Source organism: Neomonachus schauinslandi, chromosome 2, assembly GCF_002201575.2.
Source record: "Neomonachus schauinslandi chromosome 2, ASM220157v2, whole genome shotgun sequence".
Classification (NCBI taxonomy): domain Eukaryota; kingdom Metazoa; phylum Chordata; class Mammalia; order Carnivora; family Phocidae; genus Neomonachus; species Neomonachus schauinslandi.
Genome location: NC_058404.1, coordinates 60,103,066 through 60,118,477, shown reverse-complemented (window position 1 = coordinate 60,118,477; position 15,412 = coordinate 60,103,066). Strand labels below are relative to the sequence as shown.

Genomic DNA, 15,412 nt, shown 5'->3' with positions numbered 1-15,412 from the left:
TATGGATTCAGGTCTTATGTTCATGTCTTTAATCTATTTTGAATTAATTTTTGGGTATGGTGTAAGAGTGATCCAGTTTCATTCTTTTTCATATGACTGTCCATTTTTCCCAACACCATTTATTGAAGAGATGATCCCTTCACCATTGTATATTCTTGGCTCCTTTGTCATATATTAATTAACCATATATGCATGAGTATATTATTTCTCTTTTCTTTTTTAAATATGGAACACTTCACAAATTTGCATGTCCTCCTTATATAGGGGCAATATTAACCTTCTCTGTATCATTCCAATTTTAGTATATGCAGTGCTGAAGCAAGCACAGTATATTATTTCTTATGCCAGCATTTGCATCTATAATTTTCTCAAAATACAAATTTTTAATAAATGGCTCTTCCAGAAGACCATTTATAGGCCTAGTGCCAATATGATTTTCTCCTCTCATAGGAAAAAGATAGGAATAAATTATGGTGGTAATAATGATTCTCCAGTAAATCTCACCAGGGTCTCTGTACGTTTCTCAGAAAGAAAAATTTCACATTATTACAACAAATGGAACATAAAATGCTTTCAGAGTTTCTAGATAAACTCTCTTTGCATAAGCTATTCCAAATTACTTTTTTTCTTACAAATTGAAGAGGTTTTTAATTGTTATGTTAATCCCCATACATTACATCATTAGTTTTTGATGTAGTGATCCATGATTCATTGTTTTCGTATAATACCCAGTGCTCCATGTAGTACGTGCCCTCCTTAATACCCATCACCAGGCTAACCCATCCCCCCATTCCCCTCCCCTCTAGAACCCTTCAGTTTGTTTCTCAGAGTCCATAGTCTCTCATGGTTCATCTCCCCCTCCGATTTTCCCCCCTTCAAATTATTTTTTTAAAGTCGTTGCTAAAAGTCAAAAAGGAAGCAAAGGAAGCTGCCCATTAGACCCACCTCAAAGAGGTTAGGTATAACTCCCTATTTTAATAGAATACCAGATTATAGGAAATAATCTTATTCTACCTCTAAAAATTAGGAAACCAGATTGGCTCAGTCACACGGAAAAAAAAATTTTCATGTCTCCATGAGACAAGTAAGAGGTGAAAACCAACCTGACAATTTTTAATATTGTGTCAGTGTTTTGAGTAGAGATTAAGAGGTCAGCAGAAACCACTTTGGTTTCTAAGTATTTTGGTGTCCGGAAATTGTTGCAGTGCATATTTTAAAATAATATAAATGGATTTAGTCTGAAGAAACTAGAGTCCCCTAACATGGCACATGCAATAATGGGTCAGTTCCAGGTAACAATATTCTTTTATCTCCAGACAAATTGAACCATGGGTGTTTTGTTTGTTTGTTTTAAAGATTTTATTTATTTATTTCACAGAGAGAGAGAGACAGCGAGAGAGGAAACACAAGCAGGGGCAGTGGGAGAGGGAGAAGCAGGCTTCCCTCGGAGCTGGGAGCCTGATGCGGGGCTCGATCCCAGGATCCTGGGATCATGACCTGAGTCGAAGGCAGACGCTTAACGACTGAGCCACCCAGGCACCCAAGAACCATGGGTGTTTTTCTAAGCCAATGTAATATATGTATAAATAATGTCATACAAAAGATCATCTTCAGTAAGACAACCTGGATAGGAGAGAGCAGTCCTTTTGCTCTGAGGATAAAATGTTCTGTTCAAGTTTAGGGTCTAAAATGGATTCCAAAACTGTGATCTGAGACTTAAACTAGAGAGGGAGAGTGATTAGACATAAACTATTTATTATATATAAAATGCATATGTATGTGTAAATGGATTGAAAGATGTATAGACTTTACACAAAGAGACCAATGGAAAATTGATTAAACCCATTTTATTTCTTTGCGTTTTTTCAATCATTTATATACAATTAAAATCAAGTCAAATCACCAGCTATATTTTATCTTAAAGCATCACAGGACTTATGCCAAAACTCTCATTTATATTTTTTAAAAAATAATTCAAGTTTACTAGAAGTTGTCATTTTAAAAATCCATATATCTAAGTCATATAATCACATTTAAGTTAATTAGAGAAAATATTTCTCTAAACTTCAGGGTACTGTAATAGTTTATTATAGCCTTGATAGACCTTTATAAATTATAACATCCAGAAGAAAAATGCTGAGAATGTAATATTTGTTTAGGCTTCACAGAGTAAAAATTGTTCTTCAGTCACATACAAAATCTTTGCATTTTCTCAATCAGTCCACAAACTAACTGAAACATAGGCATTATGATTCAACTATATATAGAAGCTGAGATTCCAAAGATATTAAATAACTTGTCCAAGAGTACTCATGAGGGAACATGGAAGTTACATGGATCACAATTGATCACAATTCTGACTCCAAAGTGTTTGCTCTTTCCACTTCATCATATATGTATTTCTGACAAAAAGTATGAGGATCATAAAATATGACTTTAAAAATGCCCATGGCAATATTTTAAGTGGTCCGGATAATCTTTATTTTTAAACTCCATTAAGTTTTTCAAAAAAGGTGTTACTCAATTGTTCAAATGCTAAGACCACGTTGTCGTCTTCATTTTCACATAGTTCACGCAAGGAAACACTGTAAATGGAAATACACACACACACACACACACACACAGCACACATTTTAGTGAGAGTCAGCATTATAAGAAGGACTTTCCCCAGGAAGGAGGAACTAAGTAAATTCCACTAAATGATGAAATGATGAAATGGTAGCAAAATATGAAGAATACTGATAAGAAATATATTTATCTTAAAAAGAGTGTATAAAAAAAAACAAAACAAAATAAAGATAACAAAAAAATTCCCATGCAGCTCCTCTTCATGTCAATTGCCAAGAGGATTTTAAAGGCCACCAAATTCCATGTAACTTTATCCCTTCTCCCTTCAATAGCAGCAACACAAAGTCCCTTCCTTCTTGCCACACATCTCTTTGGAGGCTATTTTGTGTTTTTTTGGCTATCGTGTCCAGTATATACTGAAATCCACAAGCAAGTACCTCTATGAAGAGCAAAATATTACTTCCTTTAACTAGATATGTGAGAAAATTTTTAAAAACAAGGTGTAAGAAACAGAATAGTGGCCTTTATTTGTGTTCTAATCCCCAGAAATCTAGGACTATGTTAGTTTATATAGCAAAGAGAATTAAGGTTGCAGACGGAATTGCTGATCAGCTGACTTTGTGATAGAAAAATTATCCTGGATTATCTGGGTGGACCCAATATAGTCTCAAAGACTTTGGTGAGAGAGGAGGCAGGAGAGAGTTCATCTCAGAGTAATGCAATATAAGACTTCCCCCATCATTGCTGGCCTTAAAGATGAAGGGGGACCATAATCAAAATAATGCCAGCAACATCTAGAAGCTGGACAAGAGAATAAAGCAGATTGTCCTAAAGTCTCCAGAAAGAAATGAGCTTTGCCAACATCCTGATTTTAACCCAGTTAGACCTGTTTTGGACTTCAGGCTTCCAGAACTGTAAGATAATAAATTTGTGTTGGTTTAAACCACCAAGTTTGTGGTAATTTGTTACAGCAGCAAGAAGAATGAATATGTAAGTGAAAAGAAAGGAGAGAGGAAATTCAATAATGAACAGTGCGGTGGGTTGATAAAGTACTGACCACGATCAGGATCTGACATTTTATCAGCCTTTTGTAATTCCTTATCTACCTTGGTTGCACTAGAGTTCCAGAATTTTTCCTAGTGTCTTCATTGACCTACCACAAAGAATGACTAGATCTGTATCTATAACACTGAATATACTCCTAGTCATAGACCTATAATTATGACACTGACCCTTTCCTCTTGAATTATTTCCCACAGATATTATGTGACATGTATAAATTCTAACTCACTATTTTTGGTTCTTAGTCCTCAAACTTCATCCTCACTTCTAATGTATCATTAACTAAAATAGAAACTTCATTATCATCACCAACCACATGAACTTTATTGACAATTTCTCTGAATTCTATCCCATAACTATTTCTTTAACCACTCTTTTCCATCATTACTTCTATTTCAGACTCACACTCACTCTCACCTGCATGGCTCTTATAGCCTTTGAGTCTCTGTCACACATATAAACCACAGACCCATATCATACTCATACCTATACACTGTCTACACATTATTCAGAACACCAAGCCTAACCTCCATAATATGAGAATTAAGACTCTTTCCAATACATATCCAAATTGCTGTAAAGCTGCTTTAAGCAACTCAGTATCTTCCCCCATCCCTATCACAACTCCCATATTCCCCATGCCACTAGAGTGAGATTGAAGCCTATCCCTGACATACCAGACCCTTTCTCATTTCTGTACTTTGAAAGCAGTTTCCTCTGCCCCATCCCTTAAGATCCTTTAAGATTTAGTGATAAAATTACTTCATTTGAAAATCCTTCTCTAGTGCTCACTTTGGCAGCACATATACTGAAAATCCTTCTCTAAATCCAAGGTTGCCCCATTATCTGTCATCCTAGCACTTATTGCCTTTGTAATAGCTACAAGTCAGTTTCCTCACACTACACTGTAAGATTACGTTTAAAGCAAGGATAGATTTACTGATTCTCTATATCTCAAATGCTTAGAAGTATGTCTCAAACCAATAATATTTCAATACTTTTCAGATTAATGAATGATATTTCTAGGATCAGATTTTGAGACGGCTCCAAAGTCTCTGGGGTTTCCTGGTATACTCTTGAATAACTATGAGCCACTCAAGAAATACACTATCTAAAGATACTCAAGAAACTATATAGAGCAGTTCCCTCTGTTCTAGCATCCCCATAGTTTCATTCTCTGTATAAAACATCCAAACAGGTCTGATTAATCTCAAATCAAAAAATTAAAAATCAATGACCTGATTAGCAAGAAATGCATGAAGAGATTCATGGCAATTGCATGCATGTATGTGAAGATATATAATTTTTAAAGTAAGTGTTAGAAAAGGGAAAACCCATAAAGTATTGAAGGGCATGCAGACTGGAATTTAACCAGGCAACACTAGATGTGCCTAAGGATGGACCACGTAATAAAGCCTTAGGATGGGTTTATCTATATAAAGTTTAGAGTTGTTTGGGTCCCCACTGAATTCTGCTAAAGATGAAAACAGGAAGCCAATATGAGAGAACAGAGTCAGATAAACCCTGGGGAAAAAAACATTATATAAAGCAAGAGAATCCAGATTATGTAAGTTGATATAAACCTGATGGAGCCCTAAGGGGCCTTCTGAGGTATCACATATCTGACAAACACTGGTTGTGAAAACTGAGAATACTAGGATTTAGGAATTCTTGAGGCTTTGGAATATTATCCTGTTATTATGCAGTGCCTGAGGCTGAGGCTCTGGTCTGAATAAAACATTATGTCAAATGGGCTTTGGGATTAATTCTATTATAGAACCAGTGCAACAGGGTGTTGAAGAGAAGGTCTGCAAAGTGTTTGGGGAGTTAAAATGTGTGACACCTAAGAAGCCCAATGGCATTTTTAAGTATGAGGTCAACATTTTTCAAATTACCATTGAATTTTTGGAAAATCTGAAATCAATATTTAAAATATATAACATACCTGATAGATCTAATGGTGAGTGCAAAATCTTTCAACAAGTAATAAGCAGCTCCTTCATTTATCCTAAACAAAATATCATTTTGACAATTAATAGTATAAAAACATTAAAGAACTTACTTCATACTGAAATGCTGGACTTGTCAATAATAAATTACTTTTGTCTGTCAAGACATATTTACTAAAACCTTTCACCACAAATCCTAGATGATGATTCAATCAAGAGGAATAATGATTATGAATTCAAAAGTCACAATTATCACAACCACACATAATCAATACACAGAGAAGACTGACCATCTCAGGAGAAAAACAAAATAGGAAAGTTAAGCTCAGGAGAGTGAATGGGAGCTGGAGAATCAAAGAGGAAGAATCAAATGGATTATTTACTAATGTCACAACTTAATTCACAATAATGAGTCATATTTTAAAAAATGATCAGGAATACATCCAAGAGGGAAAATGATGGTGGAGTAGAAAGACCCTAGGCTTGCTTCATCCCATGAACACAACTAGATAACTATCAAAACATCCTAAATACCCCAGAAATCAACCTGAAGACTGACAGAACAAACTCCACAACTGAAGGTAGAAAAGAAATTACATTGAAGAAGGTAGGAAGTGCAGAGATGTGGTTTGGGAGAGAAACTGGATCATGCCCACTGCAGTGGGGTGGCAGCCATGGAGGTGGAGCAGGGCAAGAGACAGACTAGCACACAGTGGAGCATAAAGGGAAGATGATTCTCCATAGCAACCGGCTTGGAAAATCAGAGGGGCTGAATATCATGAGTTCTTGCAACCAATGAGGCTTAAAGCCTAGAATTTTAAAGGTCAGTGGGTTTGGCTCAGATATAGCCCAGGGGTATTGGGGCTGCTTTTGGAGAAAAGGCAGGGCAAACAATCCCTGGATGTATAGTGTGGAAACAGCAATTGAAGAGTGCCTGTGGCATACAGTGGGGAGGTTATTTGCTCTTCTCAGAGCATGTCCCATAGAGGCAGTGTTCACAAGAGACCCCTCTGTGAAAAAAGAAACTGATCAGCACCACTTCCTTCCCCCACCCCTTGGAATAAGCACAGGGCTACCTGTAGGAACCAGTAGCATGCCAACACTCACTACCTAACTTGCTTCTGCCAAGCTCTGTACCTGCCATGCTCTGGTGGATCCACCCTCCCAAGTCATGCTTGGCTCAGTCCCAGCACTGTGGGCCCCTTTCCCCAGAAGACCAGCCCAAACCCCTGCCTACACTGCATCTCCTGACACAGAAGTTCTACATAAGGCCATTACCCTCTAAAACAGAAGCAGCTGACTTTCCTAACACATGGTAGCTGACACAGAGACAGACAAAATGAGAAGACAGAGGAATTTGTCCCAAATGAAATAACAGGATAAGGCCATGGCCAGAGATCTATGTGAAAAAGAGAATTTAAAGTAATGATCATAAAGATATTCACTGGACTTAAGAATGGAAGACATGAGTGAGAACCTTAATGCAGAGATAAGGAATAACATACCAGAAATAAGGGCTCAATAAATGAAATGACAAACATGCTTGATGGAATGAACAGCAGGACGGAAAAGCAGAGGAACAAATTAATGACCTAGAAAACACAGTAACAGAAAGTAGTCAAGCTGAACAAAAGAGAAAAAGGAATGGTTGTCAAAAGAAAGCCAGACTAGCAATACTTATATCGGACAAACTAAACTTTAAAGCAGACTGTAACAAGAGACAGAGAAGGGCACTATGCAATCATAAAGAGGATAATCCAACAAGAAGATATAACAATTGTAAATATTTATGCACCCAACATGGGAGCACCTAAATACATAAAACAGTTAATAACAATCATAAAAGAACTAACTGATAATAACACAATAATAGTACGGGACTTTAACATCCCACTTACATCAATGGACAGATCATCTAAACAGAAAATCAACAAGGAAACAGTGGCTTTGAATGACACACTGGACCAGATGAACTTAACAGATAAATTCAGAACATTCCACCTTAAAACAGCAGAATACACATTCTTTTCAAGTGCAGATGAAACACTCTCCAGAATAGATCACATGTTAGGCCACAAAACAAGCCTCAAAAATTCAAAAGGATCAAAATCATACCATACATCCTTTCTAACCACAATCCTAAGAAACTAGAAGTCAATCACAAGAAAAAGTCTGGAAGAACCACAAATACATGAAAGTTAAATAACATGGTACAACACAATGAATGGGTCAACTAGGAAATCAAAGAATAAATAAAAAAGATACATGGAAACAAATGAAAATGAAAACACAATGGTCCAAAACCTTTGGGATGCAGCAAAAGTGGTTCTAAGAGGGACGTTTATAGCAATACAGTCCCACCTCAATAAGTAAGACAACTCTCAAATAAAAAACCTAACCTTACACCCAAAAAAGTTAGAAAAAGAACAAACAAAACCTAAAACCAGCAGAAGGAAGGAAATAATGAAGATTAGAGCAGAAATAAATGATACAGAAACTAAAACAAACAATAGGCTAGATTAATGTAACCAGAAGGTGGCTCTTTGAAAAAATCAATAAAACTGATAAACCTCTAATCATAAATGAGAGGGAGAAATAGCTATCAACACCAACAGAAATACAAACAATTATAAGAGAATATTATGAAAAACTATATGCCAACAAATTAAACCTGGAAGAAATTATTAAATTCCTAGAAACATAAAACCTACCAAAACTTAAACAGGAAGAAATAGAAAATTTGAACAGACCCAGTAAAGAAATTGAATTAGTAATCAAAAAATTCCCCACAAACAAAAGTCCAAGACCAGATGGCTTCACAGGTAAATTGTACCAAACATTTACAAAAGAGTTAATTCCTATTCTTCTCAAACTATTCCAAAACATAGAAGAGGAAGGAAAACTTCCAAATTCATTCTGAGGCAAGCATTACCCTAATACCAAAACCAGATAAAGACACCACAAAAAAAGAGAACTACAGGCCAATATCTCTGACGAACATAGATGCAAATATCTTCAACAAAATATGAGCAAACCACATCCAACAACACATTAAAAAAAAATCATTTACCATGATCAAGTGGGATTTATTCCTGAGTTGCAACGGTGGTTCAATATTCACAAAGCAACCAACATGATACATCACATAAATAAAAGAAAGGGTAAGAAGCATATGATCATTTTAATAAATGCAGAAAAAGGCATTTGATAAAGTACAACATCCATTCATGACCAAAACCCTCAAACAAAGCAGGTTTAGAGGGAACAAACCTCAACATAATAAAGGCCATACATGAAAAACCCACAGCTAGTATCATCCTCGGTGGGGACAAACCGAGAGCTTTCCCCTAACGTCAGGAACAAGATAAGGATGTCCATTCTCACCACTCTTCTTCAACATAGTACTGGAAGTCCTAGCCTCAGCACTCAGACAACAAAACAAATAAAAGGCATCTAAATTGGTAAGGAAGAGGTAAAACTCACTCTTTACAGATGATATGATACTATATATAGAAAACCAGAAAGACTCCACTCAAAATCTGCTAGAACTGATAAATGAATTCAGTACAGTCACAGGATACAAAATCAATGTACAGAAATCTGTTGCATTTCTATACACCAATAATGAAGCAGCAGAAAGAGAAATTAAGGAATCAATCCCATTTACAATTGCACCAAAAACAAAAGATACCTAGGAATAAACCTAAACAAAGAGGTGAAAGACCTGTAACCTGAAAACTATAAAATGCTGATGAAAGAAATGAAAGATGACACAAAGAAATGGAGAGACATTCCATGCTCATAGATTAGAAGAACAAATATTGTTAAAATGTTTATACTACATAAAGCAATCTACAGATTCAATGCAATCCCTATCAAAATACCACCAGCATTTTTAACAGAACTACAATAATATGAAAATTTGTATGGAACCAAAAGAGACCCTGAATAGCCAAAGCAACCTTGAAAAAGAAAAGCAAAGCTGGAGGCATCACAGTTCCAGACTTCAAGTTATATTACAAAGCTATAATGATCAAGACAGTATGGTACTGACATAAAATAAATACATAGATCAATAGAACAGAATAGAAAACCCAGCAATAAACCCACAATTATATGATCAATTAATCTTTGACAAAGCAGGAAAGAATATCCAATAGAAAAAAGACAGTCTCTTCAACAAATGATGTTGGGAAAACTGAACAGCAACATGCAAAGAATGAAACTGGAAGGGGCACCTGGGTGGCTCGGTCAGGTAAGTGTCTGCCTTCAGCTCAGGTCATGATCCCAGAGTCCTGGGATTGAGCCCCACATCTGGTTCCCTGCTCAGTGGGGAGTCTGCTTCACCCTCTTCCTTTGCCCCTCCCCCTCTTCTCTCTCTCTCTCTCACTCTCTCTCAAAATAAATAAAATCTTTAAAAAAAAAAGAGTGAAACTGGAAAACTTTCTTACACCATATATAAAAGTAAATTAAAAATGGATTAAAGACCTAAATGTGAGACCTGAAACCATAAAAATGCTAGAAGAGAACACAGCAATGATTTCTTTGACATTGAATATAGCAACTTTTTTCTAGATAGCTCCCCTGAGGCAAGGGAAACAAAAGCAAACATAAACTACTAGGACTAGAAATAAGTAGCTTCAGGGGCACCTGGCTGGCTCAGCTGGTAGAATGTGGGACTTTTAATCTCAGGGTTGTGAGTTCAAGCTTCATGTTGGGCGTGGAGCCTACTTAAAAAAAAAGGTAGGGGCGCCTGGGTGGCTGAATCGTTAAGCATCTGCCTTTGGCTCAGGTCATGATCCCAGGGTCCTGGGATACAGTCCCACATCAGGCTCCCTGCTCAGCAGGAAGCCTGCTTCTCCCTCTCCCACTCCCCCTGCTTGTGTTCCCTCTCTCGCTATGTCTCTCTCTGTCAAATAAATAAATAAAATCTTAAAAAAAAAAGGACCTTCTGCAGTGAAGGAAACAATCAACAAAACTAAAAGACAACCTAGGGAATAAAAGAAGATATTTGCAAATGACATACCTGATAAAGGATTGTATCCACAATATATAAAGAATTTATAAAACTCAACATCCAAATACAGATAGTCCAATTAAAAAAATGGCAGAAGACCCAAATGGACATTTCTCCAAGGAGGACATACAGATGGCCCACAGACACATGAGGAGATGCTCATCATTACTTGCCATCAGGGAAATGCAAATCAAAACTACAATGAGATATCACCTCACACCTGTCAGAATGGCTAAAATAAAAAAAAAAAAAACACAAGAACCAATAGGTTTTGGTGAGGACATGGATAGAGGGTAACCCTCTTGCAGTGTTGGTGGAGTGCAGACTGGATCAGCCACTATGAAAAACTGTACAGAGTTTCCTCAAAAAGTTAAAGTTAAAACTACCCTACTATCCATCAATCACACTATTGGGTATTTATCCAAAGAATACAAAAACACTAATTCAAAGGGATATATGCACCCTTATGTTATAGCAGTATTATTTACAAAAGCCAAGATATAGAAGCAGCCCATTATCAAGTGTCCATCAATTGACAGATGGAATATTATTCAGCCATTAAAAAGAATGAAATCTTGCCATTTGCAATGAAATGGATGGAGCAGGACAGTATAATGCTAAGTGAAATAAGTCAGCCAGAGAAAGACAAATACTAAAGGATTTCACTCATCTGTGTAATTTAAGAACAAAACAAATAAGAGAAAGAGAGAGAGGCAAACCAAGAACTGGACTCTTACCTATAGAGAACAAGCAGGTGTTTACCAGATGGGAAGGGGGCCGAGGGATGGGTGAAATAGGTGATGGGGATTAAGGAGCACACTTGTCATAATGAACACAAGGTGATTAAAATTAAAATTTTTAAAAAGAATAAAATACATTTGTGTGAGTGAGCTATGAAATAAAAAAAAAACCAACATTTCTCTAGTGTCCCAAGTTTTAAATCCTTTAATTCAATAAAGATTGTTCAAAATTTTATGTAAATTGTCTACTGAATTACTGATTAGTGTGACAGAATGCCCCTCCCACAGCTATGTGCTCAGTGCCTGGGCCACTTTCTCTATTCCCAGGTAAATCCAAGAGGGTTTACCCTTCCTTACTGTTTTTGAAAATGATTTCCCTGCCAAAGAGCTAAAACAATTGTCCTATGCTCAGTCTCAGATGTGTGAGTTATATATCTTTTTATATACTTCTCTCATAATGGTGGGTATGGCAATGTTACTGTTTTTCAGTTTTAAATATCTTATAATGAATAGATAGTATGGTAATAAATAAAAACATATCTGTGAGTGTATGTGAATATATCTGTAGGGTACACCTTTAGGTCAAGTGAGTCAGCCTAAGTCCCAAGATTTTGCCAGTAAACCACAAACAAAAATAACACAAAGTTTGTTATTCTCTCTCACCATTAATCTGCAGGAAAAAATTCCAGTATATTTAGCATGATTCACCTACACTTAAAATTGTAAAAAGCTTTGGGGCGCCTGGGTGGCTCAGTCGTTGGGCATCTGCCTTCAGCTCAGGTCATGATCCCAGGGTCCTGGGACCGAGTCCCGCATCGGGCTCCCTGCTCCATGGGGGACCTGCTTCTCCCTCTCCCACTCCCCCTGCTTGTGTTCCTGATCTCACTATCTCTCTGTCAAATAAATAAATAAACTCTTTAGAAAAAATTGTAAAAAGCTTTGCCCTAGAATTCATTAGGTTCATCCATTAGATACAGATGTATAGGTAGATACAGAAATAGGACTAGAAGTAGAGGTAGAAATGAAAGAGAAAGATGGAGACACAGACAGGAATGCAGACATGGACACAGAAAGGTAGAAGTAGAAAGATTAGAGCGGGACAGATAGGTGAAGATGGATAAAACATACCCGTTGTCCTGGACTAGTCCTGTCAAGGAACCATGTTTATAGAAATCAAGTGCATAAGCATTAAGTGGCATTCTTCTTCCTTGGTCATCCAATATCTCTGACCACAGCACAGGAGCCTGAGTGTGATTGATACCAATTGTGCGTAGAACGACCTGAAGAAACACAACTCTTTTTGTTATTTATGTGTAAAGAAAGTTTTTGGTTTCTTACATTGTGCTTTGTAGTTCCTTTCTTTATTCAACTTTTTTGAAGCACACTCTTTGTGATGAAGGAAGAGGGTGTCTTTCATACACACTGGGTTGGTGCTGTCCTAAGAAAGTCTGGAGAATGACTTGGTACCACCTATGAGCATTATTGCCTCTTAGCATACTCTCGGCAATTTCAACCGTCCAGCCATGAGAATAATAACAAGAGTCACTAAGAAAGAAAAGTTAATTTTAATTATTTTTCATTATCCTAATTGGTATAGGAGATACCTTGTAAACAGAGCATCAGAGAGCTTGTGCCTTGTATATCTCAAGAGAAGAGTTCAACTGAGCAACTCTAACAATTGCAAGAACCCAATCACCAGAATAAAAAGGGAAGGGAGAGAGATATAGGGGAAAAGAGAAGGAAAGTAAGAATAGGAAGTTAACAAGTCAATAGCTTTTGATGTCTGCTCATTTTATGAAAACTATACAGGGTCAATAGGAACTACTCTAATACACTAATTGGTACAACTACTTTCTCAAATGATTTGGTAGTAGTGTGGAAAGCTCTTTTATTACTATAAGTTCTTGGAATATTTTTATTCCATTATGATCCAGAAAACTGTTTTGACCTCAAAAATTCAGAAGATTTACATTCAAGGGAAACTGTTGCACATGTGCACTAGACATTTGTAGCAGCCCTGTTTGTAACAGTAAAGACTAAAAACAAACACAAACAGTTTAAGAGGAAACTAGATCAATGGCTTGTTTTATATCCACATTCTGAAATATTATGAAGTAGTAAAAATAAAATAGAGCTTCATGTGACAACATGAATGAATCTCGGGAGCAGAGTATTGAGTGCAAAAAGCAAAACAAAACAAAAGCAAAAAACAACATCCAGGAGACTACAGTAAGTGTTCTTTTACTTTTTATAAAAATCAAAAGCAGCAAATATAAAAAGTGACTTTGGAATATGATGTTTTTTAAAGGTGAATTAAAAACACAAAATTCAGGGTAATTGATATCCTGGGGAAAGAGGAGAGACAAGGGAATAAAATAGAGGAGGGTCCTGAGTCCATGGGTGTTCATTTTAGTTTTATGCTTTATAGCTTATCTGTATGTTATTTAAAGATAATATGAATGCTTATTTAGCATTACATTAAAATGTAACAAACAATAAAAGCAAAATAAGTTTGAGAGGTCATAACTTACACTAGTAAAGTAAAATTGTATAAAGTGATTTGGGTAAGACAAAGGGCATATTGCCATCAAGGCATACTTTAGAAATACTCATCAGTGCAGGATGCTACAAAATAAATGAAATAGAACCAGCCTCTTCTCTCTAGCACACCAGCAGGAACAATGAAAAGCCTGTATTAGGTCATGCCCTGTACCTAAAGATATCTTCTAATTGATGGTCACTGTGTGGCAATAAGACGCAGACATTATATCCTATTATAACTATATCAGTGTCCCTCGAAAACCCCATGGAAAATTTTGCATGTGGAAAGGAAACAAAAGTTAATGGTACCTACTAACCATAAGTTGAATTAATTGTAAAATAGAGAAAAAGAAATTATAATACTTAATTAATATGTCTTGTCTTCAATGTGATTACCTACAAACTTCTTACATAAGTAATTAATTGCAATCATAGAAATAAAATACAGGAAAAAAAGCTTCATAAAATTATTGATCTTATAAGCTAAAGTTCAGTGCTCTATTATTTCTATGCCAGAATTCGACATTCTTCCACATTCTGTAAGACACCACTCACATGAGGGTAAAGAACTAGCCTTAGAGAGCTTCGCATAAGACCTGGAGCAGTGGTCTATAAGTAATTTTTAAGCCATGTACGTTATCAGTAAAAAAAAAAAAAATCCGTTCTCATTTCTTCTTTCATGAATGCTTTTCTCTCCTTTTATAAAACAAAAAGCTTCCTCAAACTTACTTGGGTTTGAAAATGTACAGAGTAGCAACAAAAAGCCATACTGCTTTCCTATTAAGAAAGTGGATGACTTTAAAGACTATGTAAAAAAATAAATTTTTTCTTTTAAATTAGGTTGTTTCCAATTACTTGAATTCAACAAAATTAAAGTGCATCTAATTAAGTTGCTAATTAAGAGAACATTAAAAATATATTTGTGATAATAGTCTGGTAGGTGATTTGGGGCAAACAGCTCAGAAGAAATTAGAAGAATTGTGTATCACTGTTAGAAAAGTTGTTCCGTTCTGAACTACTTATCTATTTGAATAAAGTTTCTCAACATTCAAATTAAAATTTAAAGTGGAACTCTGTCTCATTCTAAAAATAAGTAAATATTCATTCTTAGTTATATGAACTAACTTAAAAATAAATAGCTTCATCCATCCCATTAATGTATACATTTCTAATACAATATTAATTTTATTTTAGTCATTACTTCTCAAAATTTGTATTATAAGGTTTTGTAATTATCAGGAAATAACCTGTTGCATACTATTGAAATTGCATACTATTTAAATTGAAATTGCATACTATCTAAGCTAAGAAATGTGATAGGGTGGCTTCATGTTTAAAAATATATTACATTGAGTATATATATACAATGGAATATTATGCAGCCATCAAAAGGAACGAGATCTTGCCATTTGCAACGACGTGGATGGAACTGGAGGGTATTATGTTGAGTGAAATAAGTCAAACAGAGAAAGACAAGTATCATATGATCTCACTGATATGAGGAATTCTTAATCTCAGGAAACAAACTGAGGGTT

At 35.8% G+C, this 15,412-nt stretch overlaps 1 protein-coding gene and 1 non-coding gene across 2 annotated transcripts in view; both read right to left on the bottom strand.

Annotated features, from left to right (window-relative positions):
* Window positions 1–219: 219 nt before the first annotated feature.
* Window positions 220–324, bottom strand: LOC123324181. The gene has a single exon (XR_006539671.1). It is a non-coding gene; the product is annotated as a U6 spliceosomal RNA (small nuclear RNA).
* A 2,141-nt stretch (window positions 325–2,465) lies between these two features.
* LOC110588510 (probable ATP-dependent RNA helicase DDX60) overlaps window positions 2,466–15,412 on the bottom strand; it is a 103,687-nt gene continuing 90,740 nt past the window's right edge. The window contains 3 exon segments of the mRNA XM_021698854.1: window positions 2,466–2,585; window positions 5,576–5,638; window positions 12,465–12,616. Coding sequence (XP_021554529.1) covers window positions 2,486–2,585; window positions 5,576–5,638; window positions 12,465–12,616 — 315 coding nt within the window. The 3' untranslated portion in view covers window positions 2,466–2,485.